The 20,336-nt window shown below is 71.5% G+C and overlaps 3 protein-coding genes across 4 annotated transcripts in view; 1 reads left to right on the top strand and 2 right to left on the bottom strand.

The window, feature by feature from the left end:
- Positions 1-20,336, top strand: part of C1QTNF1 (C1q and TNF related 1) — a 76,950-nt gene that overhangs the window by 45,611 nt on the left and 11,003 nt on the right. The window lies entirely within an intron of this gene.
- USP36 (ubiquitin specific peptidase 36) lies at positions 44-8,733 on the bottom strand. Of its 2 annotated transcripts, XM_082774914.1 has the most exons (20): positions 8,669-8,733; positions 8,083-8,342; positions 7,767-7,979; positions 7,145-7,255; positions 6,792-6,894; positions 6,295-6,362; positions 5,832-5,902; positions 5,445-5,527; positions 5,080-5,191; positions 4,700-4,840; positions 4,499-4,599; positions 4,250-4,388; positions 3,477-4,106; positions 2,742-2,869; positions 1,744-2,247; positions 1,451-1,596; positions 1,241-1,354; positions 933-1,048; positions 704-836; positions 44-618 (listed from the first exon to the last, which is right to left on the bottom strand). In XM_082774914.1, the coding sequence occupies exons 2-19, from the start codon at positions 8,327-8,329 to the stop codon at positions 705-707; spliced, it is 3,159 nt and encodes a 1,052-aa protein (XP_082631040.1). In that variant the 5' UTR covers positions 8,330-8,342; positions 8,669-8,733; the 3' UTR covers positions 44-618; position 704. The 2 variants fall into 2 exon arrangements, with proteins under 2 accessions (XP_082631040.1, XP_082631041.1); XM_082774915.1 differs by lacking the exon at positions 8,669-8,733 and having other exon boundaries at positions 1,241-1,351; positions 8,083-8,568.
- On the bottom strand, positions 9,508-19,122 carry TIMP2 (TIMP metallopeptidase inhibitor 2). The gene is made up of 5 exons (XM_082774574.1): positions 18,799-19,122; positions 11,474-11,574; positions 11,286-11,394; positions 11,035-11,159; positions 9,508-10,944 (listed from the first exon to the last, which is right to left on the bottom strand). The coding sequence occupies exons 1-5, from the start codon at positions 18,923-18,925 to the stop codon at positions 10,747-10,749; spliced, it is 660 nt and encodes a 219-aa protein (XP_082630700.1). The 5' UTR covers positions 18,926-19,122; the 3' UTR covers positions 9,508-10,746.

Raw genomic sequence — 20,336 nt, forward strand, 5'->3', positions numbered from 1 at the left:
CGCAGGCCCCGCCCCCAGCACTCGGCTCGCTGTCGGTCGCGGTTTTATTGCGGGGGGGGCGGCTCCACGGGGTGGGGGGGGCACGGTCCGGGGGCTCAGGATGTGCCCCCCCCCCCCCCAAACCCCCACGGGAGGGGGGAGGACGGGAGGGGGCAGCCCCCCCCCCCACAGCCCCAGGGCACACGGGGGGGCGCAGGCTGCCTGCAGCGGGCACAGCCCCGGGGTCCCGGGGGGGGCAGGAGGGGTCCCGGGGGGGCCGGGGGTGCCCAGGGGGTCCCAGCAAGGACGGGTGGAGGGGGAGGCCCGGGGGGGTCCCAGACCGGGGGCTGGGGAAGGCACAGCAGGGCCGGGGCACCCCCAACCAGGCAGAGCCTCCCCCCTCCCGGGGGTCCCAGAGAGAAGCCCCCAGGGGTGCAGGGACCCCCAAGGGGGGGGGGGGGACCCAGGAGCTCCCCAGGGCTGGGGCTGCACCGAGCCTCCCCGCAGCAGCACCCACGCGGGGGGGGCCCCCGCTGCAGGCCAGCCCCCCCCAACCCCAGGGGGGTGCAGCAGCTCCAGGACCCCCGCGCTGCTCCTCGGGGCCGGGCCCAGCACTGCTCCGGTGGCTGCGATCGGCACCTGGGGGGGAAGCAGCAGCAGCGTTAGCACCCCTGGGGGCAGCGCTGTCCCCCCCCCTGCCCCCACCCAGGCCCCCCCAGCCCACCTCAGAGCCGGTAGCTGAGGCTGGCCACCTTGGCCGGGTGCGTCACGGCCCAGAAGTTTCTCCTGCTCTGCAGCTGCTGGAAGGGGTTGAGGTGCCGCCGCCGCTCCCGCCTCAGCTTCTTCACCTTCTTCACCTGTGCAGGGGGAGGAAGGCTCTGGGGTCAGGACGGGGCGGGGGGGGGGGGTCCTGCAGCCCCCCGCCAGCCCCCGGGGGCGCAGCCAGCGCTCACCTTCCCTCGGTCGAACTCCTCGTCCCACTCGTCGATGACGGTCTCGCTGCAGGCCCAGGCCGCGTCCCGGATGGCATCCTGGCTGACGGCCGACAGCTCGCCCCCCCACGTCAGCACTGCAAGGAGACCCCCCCCTCAGCACCAGCAGGGCCCCGGGCTCCTCGCTGCAACCTCGCCCCCCCCTCCCCCCAAAAACAAGCAGCACCCGGCTCCAGGAGCCCCCCAATGGCCGCTCTGCCCCCATCTGGGGCAGGACCTGGGGGCTGTGTGCCCCCCTCAGCCCCCCCCCAGCCCCCCAGGTGCGGTACCTTGCTTGCCGTAAGCCTTGTCCAAGGAGTTCCTGAGCAGCTCCTGCACCACGCTGCGCTCCTGGCTGCGGGGGGGGCTGCCAGGGCCAGGGCTGCCCCAGGCACTCGCTGCTGCTGCAAGAAGAGCAGGGGGTAAGGACAAGCTATGGGGCTGTCCTGTGTCCCCCCCCCCAGGGATCATTCCCGCAGGGCAGGGGCACGCGGCTGTACCTGGGGTGCTGGGGGCAGCCTCCTGCTCCGCGGGGGGGCTGCCCAGGCTTTCCCTGCGTTTGCGCTTGCGATGCTCGCTCTCTGCGGGGCCGGGCCCCGGGCTCTGCTGCTTCGTCTGCCAGGGCTCTGCCTCGGCCCTCCTGGAGCTGGGGAGGGCAGCACGCCTTAGCTCGGCCTGGGACAGCCGCGGGGAGGGGGCAATAGGAGCAAGGACCCACTGCCCAGGTGTGCTGTGTGCAGGGGGGAGCTGCCTGCAGAGTGGGTCAGCGCCCCCCGACCCCCCATCCCCTCACCTGCCCAAGGGCAGCGTCCCGAGGCAGCGCTCCTCCATCTCCTGCAGCCGCCTCTTCTTCTTCTTCTTCTTGATGGGGGGCACAGGCTCCGTGCCCGGGAAGCAGCCGGGGGCTGATGTTTGCTGCTTGGGGCGGCTCTGCTGCTCCTCCCGGCCCCCAGCAGCATCTGCAGCGGCCGCCCCCCTCCCCGCAGGGGACAGCGAGCCCTCCTGAGCCACGTTCCTCCTCTTCTTGGGGGGGCTGCAGGCTTCGTCCTTGCCGTTCACAGCCAGAGCGCAGGGGCTGCCGCCTGCTTCAGGGTGCTGCTTGCGATGCTTCTTCTTGAGGGGAGCGGGGTGGCTGTGGCCGGGCCCGTGCTCCCCGCCGCAGGCAGGACGGGGGTGCGAGGAGGGGGCCGTGGAACCGTTGGTCAGGGGGGAGGCCGGGAGCCGAGGGGCTGAGCTGGGGGCGAAGCTGAAGGTGGGCTTTTCGGGGTTTGGCAGTTTGAGAGCAGATGAGGACAGCCTGAGGGACAGAAAGAGAGGCTGATGTGTTCTGAAAGCCAAGGCAGGAGCAGGAGCCCCCCGCTGCCTCCCCACCCGAGGTGCACAAGCACCCAACGGGCACCACCTGAGCCATGAAGCCAAGAAACCCGAGGCAGAGCTGCTCCGGGGCAGCTGCAAGCACAATTAGGACGGGGTGAGTGCTGCCACAGCACAGGGTGCAAGGGAGCCCCAGAACAAGATCCAGACCAGGCTGGTGCCTCCCGATGCCATGGGACAGTAACACACAGCCAGAGCCTGCAGAGTGCCTGCCTTGTGCCAAATCAGAGAAATCACCCTGCTTCTGGGGCTCAGAACAAGCCCTGACAGCCTGGGGACGAGGGGCGCGAGTGCCAAGGTGCCCCCGGCCAGCTGCAACACGGGACCAGCGCCGCAGGACCAGCTCCAGGACCAGCTCCGGGGCTGCCGCTGGCTTCGGTGTCGTGGGGGAGTCCGGGAGCCCCCCCGTGCGCTTACCTGGGCTTGCCGAGAGGCCAGGGAGAGGAGTCGGGGTGGGTGGTGGTCGTGGGGAAGGAGTGGCCGGCGGGTGGCGGGTGAGGCTGCGCGCGGCGGTCACTTCCGCTCGCCCTCCGCGGGGTGCTGCCCTGCAGTTATCGACATAAATAAAAACTTGGTGGTCTAACGAAAAGGTTTCCGAGAGCCAAGAGGAGAAAATAAAAAGGGGAGCCCAGAGAAAGGGGAGGGGAACAGACACAGACGGGGGGAGGAGAGTGGGGGGGGTGGTAGAAGAAGAATCAGAAGTGTTCTCAGTTAGAAGCACAAAGGAAAAAAAGGAAGGAAGGAAATTTAAAAGCACAAAAACCCCAGCACGAGGCCCCGGGCTGCAGGGCAGCACCCAGGGACCCCCCCCCACGCCATCGGCCGGGCAGGGGCAGCCCTGCAGCTGGAGAGCCACAGGTCCCCCCCACCCCGCCGAGATGCGCCCGGCACCGGGACGCGCTCCCTCGAGCGAGGAAGGAGGGAAGGAGCCGCTTCCCTGCGGGGCTCGGGGTCGCCAACCACCCGTCAACAGCAGCAGGGGCCTGGCCCCGTGCCCTGCCCCGGCAGGAGGGCAGGAGCCAGCCCTGGGGCCGGGGGGGCTCTCCCACACCAACCCCGGCTTCGCGAGCGCTGCCTCCGCACCTCCCCGAGCACACGCACCCAACGCGGGGGGCACCCGGCACCCGGTGACACCCCGAGGCCCGGACTCACCTTTTTGGCAGAGAGCGCCAGCTTCTTGGCCGGGGGCGGTGACATGGTGCTGCCCGGCTCCCCCGCCGCGCTGCCCAGCTGGGAGGATTTCGGTTTCACCACCTTGGAGTCTTCGGGGCCGGCGGGCTCGGCGGGGAGCTCCGCGCCACAGTCCGTGTCCTCAGAGGGGCAGAAGCCTCCCGCTGCGGTTTTGGCTTTCTGGGGCGCCTTGGCCAGGTCCCCCGCCGCGCTGTGTGCCGGGCTGGTGGTGCTGCTCCTGCAGGAGCCCCGCTCCGGAGTGCCGGGGCCGGGCTGTGGCGATGTGGGTGGCTGCTTGCTGTCCCCGGAGCTCTGCCGGGGCAGATCCGCCGCAGGCCTGGCCGTGCTGCCGGGGCTCTGAGCTGCCCTGGGCGCCTGAGGCTGCTGCGGGGAGGACGGCGGCTTCTTGGGCCTCCGGGTCACGTCCTCGGTGGGAGCTGCGGCTGCCTGGGTGGCTCTGAGGGGCAGCTTGGGTGACGGGGACGCAGCGGGCGGCCTCGGCGGGGTGCATCCGTTCAGCAGCTTCGGCCCCGTGCCCGGCGCACCGCGGGCCACCGGGACCCCGACCTCCTCCGGCCCCGGCAGCTTCTTGCCCGGCAGCACCTCCGGTCTCTGGGTGAGGAGGAACGAGGAAGTTCAGCGGGGACAGGCTCCCAGGGACACGGTGACGCTGCCCCTGCTCCCTTGGCAGGCTTGGCACTGCGGGACCCTCCCCAGGGCCCTCTCCCCACCCGGCAGCAGCCCCTGGGACTCACCCGGCCCAGCAGCGGTGACGGCAGGGGCCCGTTGGTTGAGCTTTTCCTGATCTGCTCAGAGACGGAGGCCGGGCGGCTGGGCAGGCTGCAGCTGGCTTTGGCAACGGCCCCGTCGGAGCCCTTCCTGGGGCTGGGGATTCTGGAGAAGGCAGAGCACAGGGGCTAAAAGCCTGCTGCCGGCCTGGCCCCACAAGACAGGAGAGCCGCTGAAGGGCAGGGTGCGGGGCCAGGCGGCGCAGGGCACCTCACCTCAGGTAGAAGAGCACGTAGGCCTGCTGGTTGAGGACCACCTTGATGTTGCTGCAGTGGACCAGGGAGTCGTTCATCTGATACCACTGCCCGTTGCTGGCCTGAGGGAGAGCAGGGGGGGGTCAGGCCCTGCCCAGGGCCCCCCCGGGCCATGTACACCCGCTGAGCACCCACAGGGACCCAGGAGCAGCCCGGGCTCACCTTCACGTAGCAGTAGTAGTGCCCGGCGTGGCAGCTGTAGCCCGAGTGCACCAGCACCGCGTACAGCCCGTACATGACGGGGTCCCCGTTGTTCTGAGACATGTAGGGGCGGATGTTCAGGAACTCGGGGTACCCCACGTCCTGCGGGGAGAGGACGTCTCAGCAATCTTTCTTGCCAGAGCAAAAGCAGCTCCGGCTGCCCTACGGGCCCATCTCTCGAGGGAGGGGACCCAGCACCGCTGGGGAAAGGCTGCTGGGCTGCGGCTCAGCTCAAGCTGTGCACGGGACCCCTCACAGGACCCCTCACAGGACCCCTCATGGGACCCCTCACGCCGCTCTGGCCAGCAGGGCCTCGGGCTGGGGGCCCGCCGAGCTCTCACCTTTGTGATTTTGCCTCCGCTGAAGTTAGCAAAGCGTTTCAGCGAGAGCGTGAGGACGTTGGAAGCCCGGTGGATGGTGAAACGTTTGCTGGCTGGCACCTTCTTCTTGCACCTGTAGAGAAAGAGCTCAGGATACACAAACTACTCCATCCTGACCACTAGCCAGGGCCAAGGGGCAAACCACATGGAAGTGACCACGCTGACACCAGCTCACGGCTGTGAGGGGAGGCAGCAGGAGCAGGGACAGCTCCATCGCAGGCTCTGGGGCCTCGTGTCCTGTGCCTCAGCCAGGGCTGCCCCCGCTCTGCAGCAGCCTCCCCCTGCTCCCCCCCGCAGGCTCCGTCCCCCCCGCAGCCCTGGCTCACCGTGCACACATGTAGGCGTTCTCCCCGCTCAGCACGTCTGACTTCACAAACAGCTCCAGCGCCCGCACGATGTTTGCAGCTTGCTGCAGGGACAGAGCAGAGCTCAGGGAACGGGAGGGCTGTCCAGGCTACAGCACAGCCGAGTGCCCCGAGGTGACACCAAACTGGAAGCCCACCACCACCGCAGCTGCCCAGAGCTCCAAGCCCCATCAGAGACCACGGCCCCGCTCTGGCTGAGGGCACTGCCCCGCAGGGAAGGCAGCACCGCAGCTGCTGCTCCCCTCTTGCTTGCACAGTGCCCTGACGTTTGTGTGAGAACAGCGCTGGGGCAGCTGCAGAAGCAGCACCCCCTCCAAGAGCCGAGCTCGTCCCACCCCTCTGATGTACCCTGATCTCCAGCGCCACGTCCAGGTAGGGGTCGTAGGTGTCCGAGACGCTCTTGCACACTGAGCACTTCACTGCAAAGGAAGCAGCAGGGAGCGCTCACAGCTCTGCGCCCACAGCAGCTGCAGGGCTCCCCCCTCCCGGGCTCCAGGAATTCAGCGCCAGGCCCCCGCTGTGTGCCCGCAGCTGGCGGGGAGGCAGGCTGGCAGTGCCACCACTCGCTGGCACAGCAAGCGTCACCAGACAGCTGCAAACCCCGGCTCCTCTGCCGGGTAACAACGAGCCAGGGGCCCGCAGCCAGCAGCTTCCTGCGCTGCCACAGCAGGGGCCGAGACCCACGGGCACAGCAGGAGCGTAGGGCTGCAGTTCTGGGTAATTCACTCCGGTTTTGCTATTATCCCCAAAGATTCCTAGTGCCAGGCTCTCGGGGTACCAGCGAGCCGTGCTCCTGAAGCCACGGACTCACCACGGGAGCGCAGGTAGCCGCCGAAGATCTGGTGAACCAGCGTCGTGGCCTGGGTCTGGCGATCCAACCTGGGGAAGAAGCCACGGGTCTCACACCGCCCCAGCACAATGGGGTGCTCCTAAAGGGCCGCTGTGTCCCCAGGCACTGCAGCAGCGCAGCCCCCACCCCTGCCCGGCCTGTGGGGAGCTCGAGGACGCTGCAGCCTTTCTGGGGGGGAGCCCAGGGGCCAAGGCTGCGGGCACACGACGCCCCCCAGGCACAGCCGACCCAGCTGGAGCTCAGAGCCCAGTGCTGCAGACAGAGGAGATGCCACCGCGCTGGGACTGAGGGCTCAGGGGAAAGCTGCTCCCCCACGGCCACCAACGGGGGCTGCACCATGCAGCACGCCCGGACCCCCCGGCAGCCAAAGCACCTGGGGCCAGGACCACAGCCACGGGGGGCAGAGCAGGGCAGAGCCTGGGTCTGCAGCACGGCCACCTCCCGCTGCCCCCCGGTACCTGGTGCAGCCGTTGAGGCAGGCCTTCTGCATGGCATCGATGGTGTAGCGCAGGAACTCGTGCGCATCCTCCTGGCTGCCGAAGCGGAAATGCCGGGCGATCTCTGCAGGGAGACAGCCATCAGCCCCCGGCCTCCAGCACCCCCAGCACGACCCAGGCAGGCTCGCGCCGGCGGCAGGAGCAGCCCCACGTGGTGCCGGGGCACCCGGTCGGCTCCGTGACTCATCTCGGGAGAGCTCCCGCCGGGACCTGCCCCGGTCTGAGGCTCTGCTCATGCGTTACTCAGCGCCGGCGAGCGCAGCTGTGGGAGGGAGGCTGCGGGGGGGGGGGGGGGGGGGGGCAGGCATCCTTACTCTTGAGGTCTCGGATGAAGGACACCGGCTTGATGGCGTTGCCGCTGTTGGCAAAAGCCTGGATCAGGTGATTCTGCATAACGCACATCATGCAGAAGCCTCCGTGGTGACCTGGAGCAGGAGGGGAGAAGAAAGGACGTTGGGAAGAACGCAGGAGGGATGGAGGCAGCGCAGGGGAAGGGGAATCTCTGCTCCAGTGCACTGGGAGCACGACTGCGAGCCCTCCCTGGGAGCTCCCTGCTACAGCAGAGCGCAGGAGCAGCCCAGGTGACAGGGAGCAGCACACGGCTGGGGACACAGCACAAGGCACAGCGAACCCGACCACAAACAGCCCCGTGCGGGCTGTGCTGTGTGCAGCCCCCAGCCCCCAGCAGCCCCCATGGGACCCAGCTGGGTCTCAGCAGAGCCACGAGGACACGGAGCTGCCCCGGCCCCGAGCGGGCTGCACACAGCGGTGTGCGGGGACAGAAAGGGGCATCTGGGGGACGGGAACGCACAACCGGACCCCCGCACGCCCACGGGCAGGGCTGCACACAGGGGTGCTGAGCACAACCCAGGACCGGGATGCGTGAGCGCTGCTCCCCCCCCCCAACCCCTCCCCGGGGCCGAGCCCCCCACTCACAGGCGCGGCCGTGCTCCTTGGACAGCAGGTAGTTGGCGAGGGGCGGCGTGTAGGTGAGGCACTGCAGGGTGGCGTTGAGGAAGCACGTGTTGCCCAGGTTGTGCAGCCCGGCGCCCACCCGCGACACCCGCTCCCACCTCAGGGACAGGCGCTCCGCGGGGAACAGCACCTTCTGCGGCGCGGGGACCCCGTCCCCCGGCCCATGCTCACCGCCTGCGGGCACCGGGAGGGGGATGAGCGGCGGGGTGGGGGGCACCGGGCAGCCCCCCCCCACCCCCCCACCCCCCCACCCCCCTATCCCGGTGCCCCCACGTACCCTGCCTCCCGGGCGGCCCCTCGGGGGCTGTGCGCGGCGGGGCGGGCGGCGGCCGGGGGTTGAGCAGCAGGTACTTGCCCCGCAGCCCCTCCGGCTGCCCCGGGCCGCGGCTGGCGGGCTCGAACTCGATCTTCTGCAGCAGCACCTTCTTGGCCGAGGCGGCCAGCAGCCGGCCCAGCTCCGCGTCCTCGCCCTGCTCCCGGCGGCCCGGCTTCAGCGCCTCGCGGAGCTTCTCCACGATGGGCATGGCGGGGGCCGGGCTAAGGGAGGGGGCCGCTCAGCGGGGCCCGGCCGCGGCCTAGGCCCGGAGGGGGGCCCGGGGCCGCCGCCCGCGACCTTCAGCAGCGGCGCCGCCACCGCCCGGCCCCGGCCCCGGCCCCGTCCCTCCCGCCACGTGCGGCACGGCCGCTACCGGCAGCTCCGGCCGGGACCGCGCAGGGACAGCGCCCGCGGCGCCTCCCGGCCTCGTCCGGGCCCCGATCCCAGCCCCGATCCGGATCCGGATCCCGATCCGGTTCCCGCTCCCGGTCCCGCCCCGCCCCCGCCTCCCCGGTCCCGCTCCCCCCCCCCCCCGGTCCCCGCGCACCATCCGGGTCCCGGCGGCCCGCACGTGTCACCGCCTCCACGGGGCGCTGCCCGCGGGAGCCCTTCCGGCCCCCAGGCTCCGCCCCTCCGGGGGGCGGGCACCGCAACGGCCCCGCCCCCAGCGCGCGCAGCCTCCGCCCGCGCCCCGGTACGCCCCGCCCCTGCCTCCCGGAGCCCCGCCCCGTTACCCCCGGAGCCCCGCCCCGTCCCGGAGCCCCACCCCCCGCCCCGTGGCTGCCCGGTGCCGGTGTCCCCGTTCGCTGCCGGTGGCGCGGAGCGGTGCAGGGCGGTGCCGGCAGCCCGGGGTGATGCCGGCGACCCCATTCACCACCAGCAGCCCGGTTTATTGGCACCGGCCCCGGTTACCGGCGATAGCCCCGGTTACCGCCGTACCCCGTGTGTTACCGCACCCCGTTACCACCGGCAGAGCGGCCGTGCCGGATCCCCACCGAGCCCCCGGCCCTCAGTGTCCGCGTGCTCCCGGCCCCAGCCCCACTCCCACCGGCCGGAGCCGCCCCTCGGGTCCCCTCCGAGCCCCCGGCAGCTGCACCCCGGTGCGGGGCCCACCCGGGGATGGCGGCAGGCCCCGGGGCGGTGGCTCCCTCCCTCCCTTCCCCCCTCCCTTCCTCCTCCCCGGTCCAGGCCCCCGGAGCAGGGGGGATCCGGGACCCCCGAGATGTGGTTGGGGGGCTCCGGGGGTCCCGCTCGGGGCACCCCGCGGTCCCTCCCCGTCCTCCCCCACGCTGGGACCCCCCAGCACAACCCCGGAGGAGAAGGGGCGCAGCGCCGGGCCCCCCCCGGGCCCCCCCAAATCAAATCACGGCACAGGGAGGCGGCAGCTGACGGCAGCACGGCAGTGTTAAGGGCAGACTACCAGCGGAGCGGGGCGCGAGCTGATACAACCGCACGGGAAGCGAGCGGGACTCTTACATGGCACTGGTTAGAGGGCGGCTGGGGCTTTTTTTTCCTTTAACTTTTTTTTTTTTTTTTTTTTCTCTTTTTCTTTTTCCTTTAATACGTCGAAGTTGCCCAGACTGGTCCAGTACGACATCGTGGAGCCTTGCGGGGACGCCCAGCATGAAATCGCTGCGGGTTGCGGCGGGGGCTGCGCGCACGAGCCGGGGCCGGCCGCGCCACCGAGCGCACGGGGCGCCGCCGCAGAGGGACAATGGCTCAGAGAAAGCGGGGCCCGGGGAGGTGGGGGGGGGGACGGGACGAGGGGACGGGGGTCCTGCACCGCAGGGGGGGCGCCCAGGGGGCCCCGATCCACGCAGGGTGCGACGGCGATCGGCAGCCCCGCAGCTGGGGGCTCCCGGCCCTGGTGCCCATCCTGCGCGGGGACGAGCTCCAGCACGGCCACGGGTGCCGGCCCGGCCGGGGTGGGGGGGTCTGGGCCCCTCGGCGGTGGCACCGGAGGGCCCCGGGTGCAGCGCTCGCCCACCCCAGGGCTTGCCCTGGGCCAGAGCCCCCGCAACGTGCCCGACCGCGGAGAGGAGCGCATGGGCAGCGGGGCTGCAGCCCGCGGGTTGGGGGCACCCCGGCTGCACCAATGCCCCCCCCAGGGCTTTTGTGGGTGGGTGGGACGCCTGCGCGGGAGCTGCTGGCGCCGTGCACGCCCGCGGTGCCCTGCTGCAGCCTTCGGGCACCCCAAGGGGAGGGACGGGTGTCGGGACGGGGTCTGGTGAGAGGCGTGGGGGCGGCTCCGTCCCGCGGCGGGGCCCCTGGTAGACCTGCTACGCAGACTGGGGACGGCGCCTGCCGCTCGCGGGCGTTCGCTTCCTTCGCAGCTCTCAGGGGCACAAGGGCTGAGCAGGGCCGGGAGGGGACGCGGCCTCGGCGGGGAGGAAGCCCCCGGCCCCGCTGACCCCGCGGGGGGCGAGGAGCCGGGCAGGGACAGAGCTGAGTGCGGCGCGGCGGGCCCCGAGCCTGCCCCGTGCACGCGCGTGGCAGGCGCCGCACCCTGGGGACCCGCGGGGCCGAGCGGATTTGCATGCTGTCTCCAGGACTTGATATCAGCGTGGACCAGTCTAACATCTCGCAGGTTTTTTTCTACTGGCTACTGGAATGCGCTCGTTTGGCTTAGGGGTCCTCGATGTCGAGAAACTCTTGCTTGGGGGGGGCCATGCCGCGGTACCAGGCGCACGAGCCGTCGCTCCTCTTGATGCAGGCGTAGTGCTTCGCCTGCCGCCCGCCCACGATCTTCTCCATCGCCCAGTCTGTCCAGAGACACTCGTCCGAGGAGGAGACGAAGCACGGGATGGAGAGGCAGCGCGAGATCTGTGCACAGCAGACACCGTCACCACCCGCCGCGGGACGGGGGGCAGCTCCGTGTCCCCCCCCCCCCAAACCCAGCCCCGGGGCGCTCACCTTGCACTCGCAGCCCATCTGGTACCGCTGGTTGAGGCTCTTCTTCTGGGTCGGGCTCAGCGAGTCCCAGGTGGCGACCAGGTCGCACAGCGTGATGTGCATCTTGCCGTTGCCCTCTGACTTGCCTGGGGACACGGAGCCGCTCAGACCGTCCCCGACGGCGCCCCGAGACCCCCACGGCAGGCACCAGGTGCCCGGGGGTCTGGGGTCCGCTCCTCCCCAGCCGCCCCCAGTCCCTGCCCAGCACCTACCTGCGATGAGGTACTCCTTCTTCCCTCCCGTGTCCAGCGGCTGGCCGCACACCGCTGTGGACGGCGCCGTGTAGATGAACTCGATGTCCTTGTCAGGGCCCTTAAACATCTGGGGACAGAGCGCAGGCGTGAGCGGCCCCCCGCTGCCTCTCCCTGCCCGCCCTGGGCCCAGGCACCGTGCCCCGTACCTTGATCTGCTTGACTTCGTACTGGATTCGCTTGATGGGGTTCCCGTATATGTCATTCCCCGAATCCACCTCCTTCGCAGAGACGGCCTTTGCTCGGATCACTGCAACAGAGGGCGCAGAGCTCAGCAGGGGTGGCGGGGACCGGAGGAGCTGCCGTGTCCCTGCCCATACCGGGGGCCGTGCGGAGCTCCCGGTGCCGCTGCCCCGTGTGGGACCGACCCGCTTCTCCCCCGTCCCACCGGGACACCAGACCACGCACCCACCCCGCTGCCCGTGGAGCTGCTGTCACGCGTGGTGCCCAAAGGGACGGCGCTGGCACACGCAGCACTGCGATGGGCATCCCCGCGGCAGCACCCTCAGCGGAGGGGACACGGAAAGGTCTGGGAGCAGGGCTCAGGGAGCTCCCCAGCCCCCTGCACCCAACAATGGGGGCGCAGGGTCCGTCCCTGCCCCCTCCTGCACCATGCAGCCAGGGAACTGTGTCCTTGTCCAGCCCCGGGGGTGCCCCGGTGACCGCGGGGCGATGCTCGGCTGCCAGCTCCCTGCCAGATGTCGGCTGCCGGCCGCGGAGCCTCCACGTCATGCAGGCACAGAAACCGCATCCGCCCCGCGCCGCTTCCTGCCCTCGCTGCCTGCAGCAAGAACCCGGCCGGCTGCACGGGGATGCTGAAGGCTGGGGCAGTAGAAAAATGCAGCCAGGTACAGGGGGCGGTGAGGTTTTGCCCGGGCAGCCTGGGCAAAGGCCCCGGACCTCTGCGCTGAGCTGCGCCCCAGCCTGCTGTCCCTGACCCCCACTTTCGGACCCTCCTTTCCCTACAAGACCTGTGCAAAATGCGGCTCCCCGCAGGGCAGCACCCACCCGCAGAGGGGCCTGCAGGCTGCGGGAGGGGACGGCAGCGTCCCCCTGCACCCCGCACAGACACTGCTCCCCCAGCACTCGCAGCGGCACCGCTGGCAGCAGGACGGGCACGGGCACGGCTGGGGACACACACCAGGCCCCGAGCACTGTGCCTCGCCACGGCCCCTCACTCTGTGCTGAGGGACAAGGCCGAGTGCCCCCGAGCTGGCGAGGCCACAGTGCCCCGGAGCCCAGGTGAGCAGGGGCAGGAGAGCGCTGTGGGGCCAGCTCTGCCGTGGAAAGGTCCCTGGGGTCACCCCGCCGGCACAGCCCAGGGACACGGGAACCACACGTGAGCGCCCAGCACATGGCAGGGACCTTCCCGGCGGGCGGGCAGCCAGCTCACCCTCACCACAGCTCGGGATGGGGCAGCTGCTTGGGACCTGCCGCACAGCTCTCGGCCGATCCCGGGTCCCTGCCCCAAGAGCCGCGGCCCCGCACCCTGCCTGCCCCCCTCCAGGGCCACCGGGACCCTCCTGGTGGGGACAACGAGGTCCCTTCTGTCCCATCCTGTGGGGGGCTCATGGGGCACCCTCACAGCTGAGGAGGGGGCCTGGCAGAGGGCAGGGCTCCTTGCTGTGCCGTGGGGTCCCCAGAGGGGCCAACCCCTGTCTCTGGGGGTACCCAGTGCCCGGGCAGCCCCTGCACCCGTGTCCCTGGGGGAAGGAAGCAGGGAGCTGCGTCAGCGGGGGCAGGCTCCAGCCGAGCTGGGGCACACGGGTCACGTCCCCACAGAGAGGTGCTGGGGGACGGGGCAGAGCTGGGCAGCCTGGGGACGTGCATGGGGCCGCTGCCAGCCCCGCTGCCCCGGAGGCTGCCTTCTTTAGCCTGGCACAGCACGGAGAGGGGATCTGATCGCGCTCTATAAATACAGCGGGGCGAGCCGGGCACGCAGACGAGCTATTTAGACTCAAGGTCAGCGCTGGCACAGTAAGCGCTGACTCAGTTTACTCTGGAAAGGAGAAGCCGGCCACCAGCACGGGCTGGGGACAGGGAAGAGACTGCCCAGGGCAGCAGCCCCTGGCCGAGGCAGGGCACCCGCTGCCCGCGGCCGTGCCGAAAGCCCCAGCCTGACAAAGGGACAAAGCCCTGGGTGCAGCCCCCGGGCCCTGCCCTGGCCGGAGGAGCTCTGCTTGGCAGGGTTCAGCCCCTGGGCCCCGTGGGGCCAGCCCAGGCTCCGCGTCCATCAGGGCACCAGGCCCGCGGCGGCCCCGCTCCGTGCGCCTGCGGTGTAACGGCGCTGCCGGCAGCCCCGAGAGCCGGAGCCGCCTCCTGCCCGTGGCTGCAGGCGTGGGGGACGGTTACTGGTTCAGTGGGCTCCAGCCGTTTCCATTCACGTGCTGATGAATCACTTGACAAAAATGCAGCCCAATTCTAGGCGGATTTGTTCTGAACAGTGCGGCTTTGTGGAGGGGACGGCTGCGCTGTGCTTTCCCCGCCAAGACCCCAGCAGCGCAGCCAAGCTGCTCCGCAGGCCAGGAACCAGAGCAGGGCAGGGACGGAGGGAGGCAGCGGGGGGAAGCCCAGGTGGGGAGGCGCAGCCGAGGTCCCCGGGGAGGAGGAGGAGGGTGCCACAGGACCCCGGCACCTGGGGAGCGGCACCAGGGCCTCCCCGGGTCTCCACAAAGGCCGGATCACGCAGAGGCCGAGGCTCGGCCACGGCTGCCTCACCCTGCAGCAAAACCGAGCCAGAGGCTCCTGCAGGTCCCAGGCACGACCCCCCTGGCCCGGCTGCAAGGCGCAGCCACCTCCCTCCCCCTGCAGACCCCGTGCCCATGGGGCAGCGCGTCCCCTCGCCACCCTTTGAGCAGGAATGCTGGTGTTTGCCCGTAGCTCAGCACCCTGCACAGAAGCTGCCACCAAAGCACCTCTGTGCCCGCAGCTGTGCCTCGGGAGCACCCCAGGCCCTGCCCGCAGCGTGGGGCTGTGTTACCCCCCTCCCCGTGCCCCTGGCTCGGGGGATGCGGGGCCGGGATCCAAGTGCCTGCGATGACCCCGCTGCGCTGACACAGCACGGCCCCAGCAGCGCTGGCCCCACAACAACACCCCGGGAGCGGGCACAGGGGAGGCAGAGGAGGGGGCTTCACCCCTGGGCTGAGGAGGATCCTGGTGGGATTCGGGCAGGGCCAGCACCACAGCGTGGTGGGGAGCACTGGTGCTGCTTGCGGGCACACAGCACCTGCTTGCCGTGAGCGCTGTGGAAGCCCCGTGGGATGGGGTGGGGGTGCCCAGCACCTCCCCAGAGCAGCTCCCCCAGCCTGGCAGCTGATGCCATGTCCTCAGCTGTGTGGTGACACCCTACAACGTGCCACCAGGAGCTCGGTGGGTGTCCTCCGGGACGTGGCAGCTTTGCACCTTGACCAGCCTGGGCTGGACAGGACCCAGGGCCTGGGGCAGGGGGCTGTAAAGGCCCGGGCACCCCTCGGCACACCAGTCCCTGTACAAGGAATGGCCCCGCACCAGGACACGTGCCACCCCCTCTGTTTGGGAGACGAGCACGCAACCGGCTGGGACACCACGGCTGAGGAGCAGCTCCAGCAGTGGGGCTGGAGGCAGAGGCTGTCACCCGTCACTGTAAAACCCACTGGCACATTGTGCCAGGCTACTGCGGCTCGCTGTCCGTCACGATCACCCTTCTGCTCCCTCTCAGCCCCAGGACCCAGCCTGCAGCTCCCTGCGAGGGCTGAGCCCACCCGGGATGAGCAGGAGGACAAGCTGCTGCCCTGTGCCGTGGGGTGACCACGGGGCGTGCAGGGCCACCAAGCCACGTCCCTGCTGCGGGCAGCCCCTACTGCAGCAGGAGCCACCCCAGGCACCCGGTGCAGACGCCCCCAGGGTGCTGCAGGGAGATGCGGGTTCTCCCCACCGGGTTCTCCTGGGGGAAGGAGGAAATACGGCTTGGGGCTGTGTGCGGGTGCTGCCCTGCAGCGGGGCGAATCCTCCCATTGCCCACCCCAGCTCCAGAGGTCTCCCCGTGCTTGCCCCAGGGACTCAGGGCCACCACAAGGTGCCTCAGCCCCCGCAGCTCCCCTCCCAGCCAGGGGCACTGCGCGCAGCAGCCCCTTCCCGGGACATCCTGCCCCAAACCCACCGCACGGCCCCCGCCCGCGGCCGCCTGGGCAGCACGGGTGCCCACAGAGCACGGGAAGCGCTCCCGGCTGAATGGCCGGGGAACAAAGCTCCCTTCTCCGGGGCTGCTGGCAGCCAGTGGAGCCCAGGGGCCGCCTGCCAGTGCCAGCCCTGCCCGCTGCCTGCCCAGCCCCGCTGCGACTGCAGCCCCGGGGTCACCGCAGCCCGCACGGCACCGGCAGAGCCAGAACACAGCAAAACGTCCCCAGGGAGGGCTCCTCCACCCCAGACCCTCAGCGCGGGCTTGGGCCAGCCCCGGGCACCTGCCCGAGCCCTGTGCGCAGAGCAGGGCACCCAGCCCCAGCACGCGGCCAGGGCAGCTTTGAGCACGCAGAGGCCGGGGGACGCGGCGCAGCTCGGGCTGGATGGCGGCTGGGGCTGGGCCGGGTTCCCCTTGCTCCCGTAAGCTCCCGGTGAGGAGCACAAGGGCTCAACCCCAGCCCCAGCCCCGCATCCCGGCCCCACAGGCAGGGGAAGTGCTCGCGCCAGGCCCCGCTCATCCCGCGGCCTGCGCGGCTGCTGCAGCGTGCGCAGTGCTCCCGATCGCGGCCTGCGTCATCCCGGCTCTGACGGGAGCGGGACGGGGCCCAATCAGCGGCAGCCCCGAGCCGTCAGCCCACGGCCCCGCTGCCGCAGCTGCACGGGAAGGGCTGGGACCGGCACTGGGAGCTCCCGGCCGCACGAGCACAGCGCAACAGGGCAGCAGCGGGGCTGGCGGCCTCCTGCCCGGCCACGGCTCAGCGGGACCCGAGGGGCAGCGTTGCCCCCGGGGCCAGCAGCGAGGGCCGGTCCCACTTCTGCTCCCCAAACCTCCTCTTTGTCCCAGTCCCTGTCTGGCAACCAGGAGCCCTCACCATTCCTTGCTGCGCCCCATCGCAAGGCACCGAGCCCTGGGACAGCCAGGGTCAGCACGGCGCTGCCAGGGGCCGGATCCCAGGGGCAGGCCAAGCACCCGCTCTCTGGCTGCCCTGTCACCCCAGCACTGCCCCACGCACCCCTCCAGGGCCATCACTGCCCCACGGAGCCGAAGCCACAGCCTGAGCATCACCTCCCTCGCCCTCTGCATCGAGAAGCAGGAGCTGGGGCTTCTGCTGCTGCAGCCCCCAGCTGACACCCGAGCAGCACGGGCAGAGCAAACCCCAGCAGGCAGCGAGCAGCTGCCTGGGCACAGCCCCTGTGGGCACAGCACACGGGGCAGCTCCGTACCCACGCTGAGCCCTTGAGCACCACAGAAAACTGCTGCCCGTCTGCTGGGCTGGGAAGCGTGAGCGTGGAGAGGCTGGGTCACTTGTCCCACACTGCACAAGTCTCCAGCTGCAGTGACTCCCAGCCCCTCTGGCACCCCGTGGCCAGCAGCACAGCCACATCCCGCTCTCACCACGCTGGAAGCACAGCTCCGGGCTCCGGCTGCTCCAAACCACAGGCGGTGCCTCACAGCTGGCAGGGCACGAGCGAGGGCAGGGCCCTGGGGTGGCACAGACAGATGGGGGCACCCGGGCACGCACGGGGGGCTCTGTGGGGAGCCCAGCACGGGGGTCCCAGCCTCCCCCATCCGCTCTCTGCCCCCGTGCCCAGCAGGTGGTGTTTCTGCGGGGCAGCAGAGGAGACCTGGCAGGGGAAGCAGCAGCAGCTCCCAGGCCCAGGCCGGCTCACCCCGGGGAGGGAGCTGGCTGCGAGCCTCCCAGCTCCAGAGGGAAGATGAGACGGGAGCCAAAAGGGCAGGGATCACAGGCAGCAGGGACGGGGCTCCTGTTGCGTGGGAGGGGAAGGCTGGCGGGTTCCTGCCGGGATCAAACCCATCCACAGCAGCTGGGAAGGGACTCGGGCTGGGAGCCGGGGGGTGCCAACACCGGGGGTGGCACCGGGAAGGGGCTGCCTGGGCAGGGTGAGCTGTGAGCGCCAGCAGAGCAGGCACCTGCTGGGGCACTGGGCAAGCGGCTGCTGCCTGGCCCCGGCTTCGCCCTGCCCGGGACTGCCGAGACGCCGAGACAGACGGTGCGTGACTCAGCTGCTGAGTCACGGCCTGAGCCGGCACCCGGGAAGGGCAGGGTAAGTCACCAGAGCTCCGGAAAGATGATCCCGGCGTGAGTGTGACACGAGCGTGACGGGAGGGAGCCTCAGCCCTGCTCCCGGAGCAGCTGCGGGGCATCCGGTGTGCCGGGGACGCCGGCTCACGCGGCAGCTCTGAAACTCTGGAGCTCCATTTTGTCTCCAAACCTCCCCGTCCCCAGCAAGGCCTGGGAGCGCCGGGGGCGGCTGCCGGGTGCTGGGGGGATTCGCCCTCGTGGAGCAGGAACGTCGCGAGCGGGGCCTGGAAGGGGCGAGGGGAGCCCGGGAATCTCAGGAGCATCCTGGCTGCGGAGCAGGGGCCGGGGCAGGGCCGTGCAGAGGCGCGGGCTGCCTAAGGGGTTGGGAATGCTACCTCGCCAGCCCAGCCTGGGAACAGCCCCGCAAAGGAGAGCGTCGGGAACTGGGGCTGGTCTGTTTGTTTAATATGTTAAAATTTAATAAGGGCATTATTCATAGAAAGAGGAATCCAGATCCCGGCGCTGCCAAGCCCTCCCTTTCAGCAGCATCCAAGCCGAACAAAGTGGGACGGGGGAGAGGAAATGCCTGGAAATAAGGAACAGACGGGAGGTGGCCGAGCCCGGCGCTGCTGGCGCTCAGGGGCCGGTGCTGGCTCCGCGCTCGGGGCCGCTCCCGGTGCTCCGCGCAGGACCCGGGGCGCTCGCGCTGCCCCCGGGGCTCCCCGCGCTGCCACGTCCCAGCCGCCGCTCCCCGGGCCCGGCTCCTCCGCGCCCCCGGGAGCCGAGCCCCGGCCCGGGCCCCGCCGCCGGGAGCCGGGACCGAGCCGCGCCGGGACCGGGGGCGGCCCCGGGGAGCGCTGCGGGGCGCAGCCGAGCGGACCCGGCCGGGCCGGCGAGAGGCTCGGGGAGCCGCGGACACACCCCGGGCAGACACACGGACGGAGGGACGGACACACAGACAGCTCCCTGCCGACACACCCCCGGGCCGAGCCGAGCCGAGCCGAGCCCCGTACACGCGGGGGGCTGCAGGGCAGGTGCCGCGGACCGGGACCGGGACCGCAACCGGGACCGGGACCGGGACCGCAACCGGGACCGGGACCGTGACCGGGACCGGGTCGCTCCGTCCCCGCCGTGCCGCCCCGAGCCGCCCCGCGCCAACTTGCCGCCCCCTCCCCGGGAAGTTTGTGCGGGCCGTGCCGGGCCGGGCCGTGCCGGGGCTGCCCCGGGCCGGGGCTCGGCGGGGACAAAGCGTGCGCGGCGGCGGCGCTCACCTACATCGGCGTTGCAGAAGGCCTGCTGCGGGTGGATGGGCGAGCAGCTGCAGCCGTCGGCCGGGCGGGCCCTGGCGAGCAGCAGCACCGCCAGCCAGGCCAGCAGGCCGGGCAGCGCGGCGGGCATGGTGCGGGGGGCTGCGGGCTCAGCGACCCGGCCGACAAAGCCTCATCCACCGCCGGGCCCGGCCGAGCCGCCGCCGCCCGCCGCGAAGTTCGGGTCCAGCCGCCGCCGCCGCCGCCGCCGCCCCGGCCCCTCGCCGCTCTCCGCCGCCTCTCCCCGGAGCTGGAGGCTGCCCCCGGCCGCCGCCGAGCCTCGCGTTTTAATGCGCTCCGGGGCTCCGCTGCTCCTCCTCTGCATGGCGCGGGGCCAGCCCGGCTGCGCGCTGCTCCCGCCCCTCCGCGGGATGCGGCTCCGCGCCCAGCTCGCCCCCCCCCCGGCCTCTCCGCCCCGCCCGGCACCGGGCACCGGGCACCGGCAGCCCCAACCCCCCCCCGACCCCCGGCCCGCAGCCCCCGGCCGCCGCCCCGGCTCCGCCGTCCCGGTCCCGGGCGGGGCCGCGGAGCAGCCGCCGAGGGGCAGCGGCGGGGCCCGGGATGCCCCGGGGGGGCCGGCACCGGGACGGGACGGGGCTGGGGCAGGAGCCGGGCCCTGCTCGCGGAGCTGGCACCCAGCCCGCAGGCGGGGGCCGTGGTTGTGTCTGTGCCCAAGCATTTCCTCTCCTGCCGCCTCCTCCGGCTCATCTCACCCCCTTTGTGCTCCCCGTGCCTCCTCCTGCTCCCACCGCCTCCCCTTGGGGGTCACTCCTGGCCCGTGACCATCACCGGGGGTCCCGCATGGCTCCGAGGTGCCCGCAGCCCTCTGGCTTGGAGCACATCCCCAAAACCCCCCAGCTCATCCCTGCCCTGGCTGCCAGAGGTGCTGGGGCGCTGCCGGCCTCCCCGTGCCCGTCCTGCAGGGCCCAGCTCTGCCCCCGGCAGGGCTGTGCAGACCCGAGCGTGGCCAAGCCGGGCACCGCGGGCACACGGGATGGTCGGCACTGCGGCCACGCAGCCTGCTCCCGGGGCAGCCTCTTGCTACAGAGCTGGGCCACCACGGCTGCCTGTGGCTGAAGGAGGTGTCGGAGCCTCTGGTGCTGTAGGATGAGAAGGAGCAGCGGAAACGTGGGCAGCCAAACCCGGTCCGAGCCCTGCTGGAGCCCGCGGGGAACCTGTGGGAGGTGAATGGTGCCCCTGCTGCTGGCATGGTGGGATGAAAACTGGCGGTGGGGCTCCAGGGCCTGGCCTCGCAGAGGCTGTGGCAGCAGGGCCTGGCTCTGAGAGCTCTGCGGGGCTGGGGGTGCAGGGACCCTACAGCCTGGTCCCGTTTGTGCTATATGGGCCCGGCAGCCCCCCAGCCCCTGGGGTCCAGCAGCTCCCAGCAGCCTCCAGCAGCCCCAGTCCTGCCAGCTCTCGGAGATAAGGGCCAGGCTGGGGCAGGAGGTGATGGGGTGCTGCGAAGTCCCGCTGTCTGTGGGGTGGGGGGGGACAGCCCCAGG

Source organism: Aythya marila (genome assembly GCF_965140915.1).
Source record: "Aythya marila genome assembly, chromosome: 18".
In the NCBI taxonomy this organism is placed as follows: Eukaryota; Metazoa; Chordata; class Aves; order Anseriformes; family Anatidae; genus Aythya; species Aythya marila.

What these genes read in the sequence shown, in the direction of transcription:
- USP36 (XM_082774914.1), bottom strand. Translation starts at nt 8,329, where the DNA reads ATGCCCATCGTGGAGAAGCTCCGCGAGGCGCTGAAGCCGGGCCGCCGG. An exon ending in CGGCTACCTGCGCTCCCGTG is followed by an intron (nt 5,903 to 6,294) that starts GTGAGTCCGTGG and finishes CTTCCTTTGCAG; the next exon opens with TGAAGTGCTCAGTGTGCAAG. An exon ending in GGGACGCTGCCCTTGGGCAG is followed by an intron (nt 1,597 to 1,743) that starts GTGAGGGGATGG and finishes TGCCCTCCCCAG; the next exon opens with CTCCAGGAGGGCCGAGGCAG.
- TIMP2 (XM_082774574.1), bottom strand. Translation starts at nt 18,925, where the DNA reads ATGCCCGCCGCGCTGCCCGGCCTGCTGGCCTGGCTGGCGGTGCTGCTG. An exon ending in ACGAAGTCAAGCAGATCAAG is followed by an intron (nt 11,395 to 11,473) that starts GTACGGGGCACG and finishes CTCTGTCCCCAG; the next exon opens with ATGTTTAAGGGCCCTGACAA. An exon ending in GAAGGAGTACCTCATCGCAG is followed by an intron (nt 11,160 to 11,285) that starts GTAGGTGCTGGG and finishes CCGTGTCCCCAG; the next exon opens with GCAAGTCAGAGGGCAACGGC.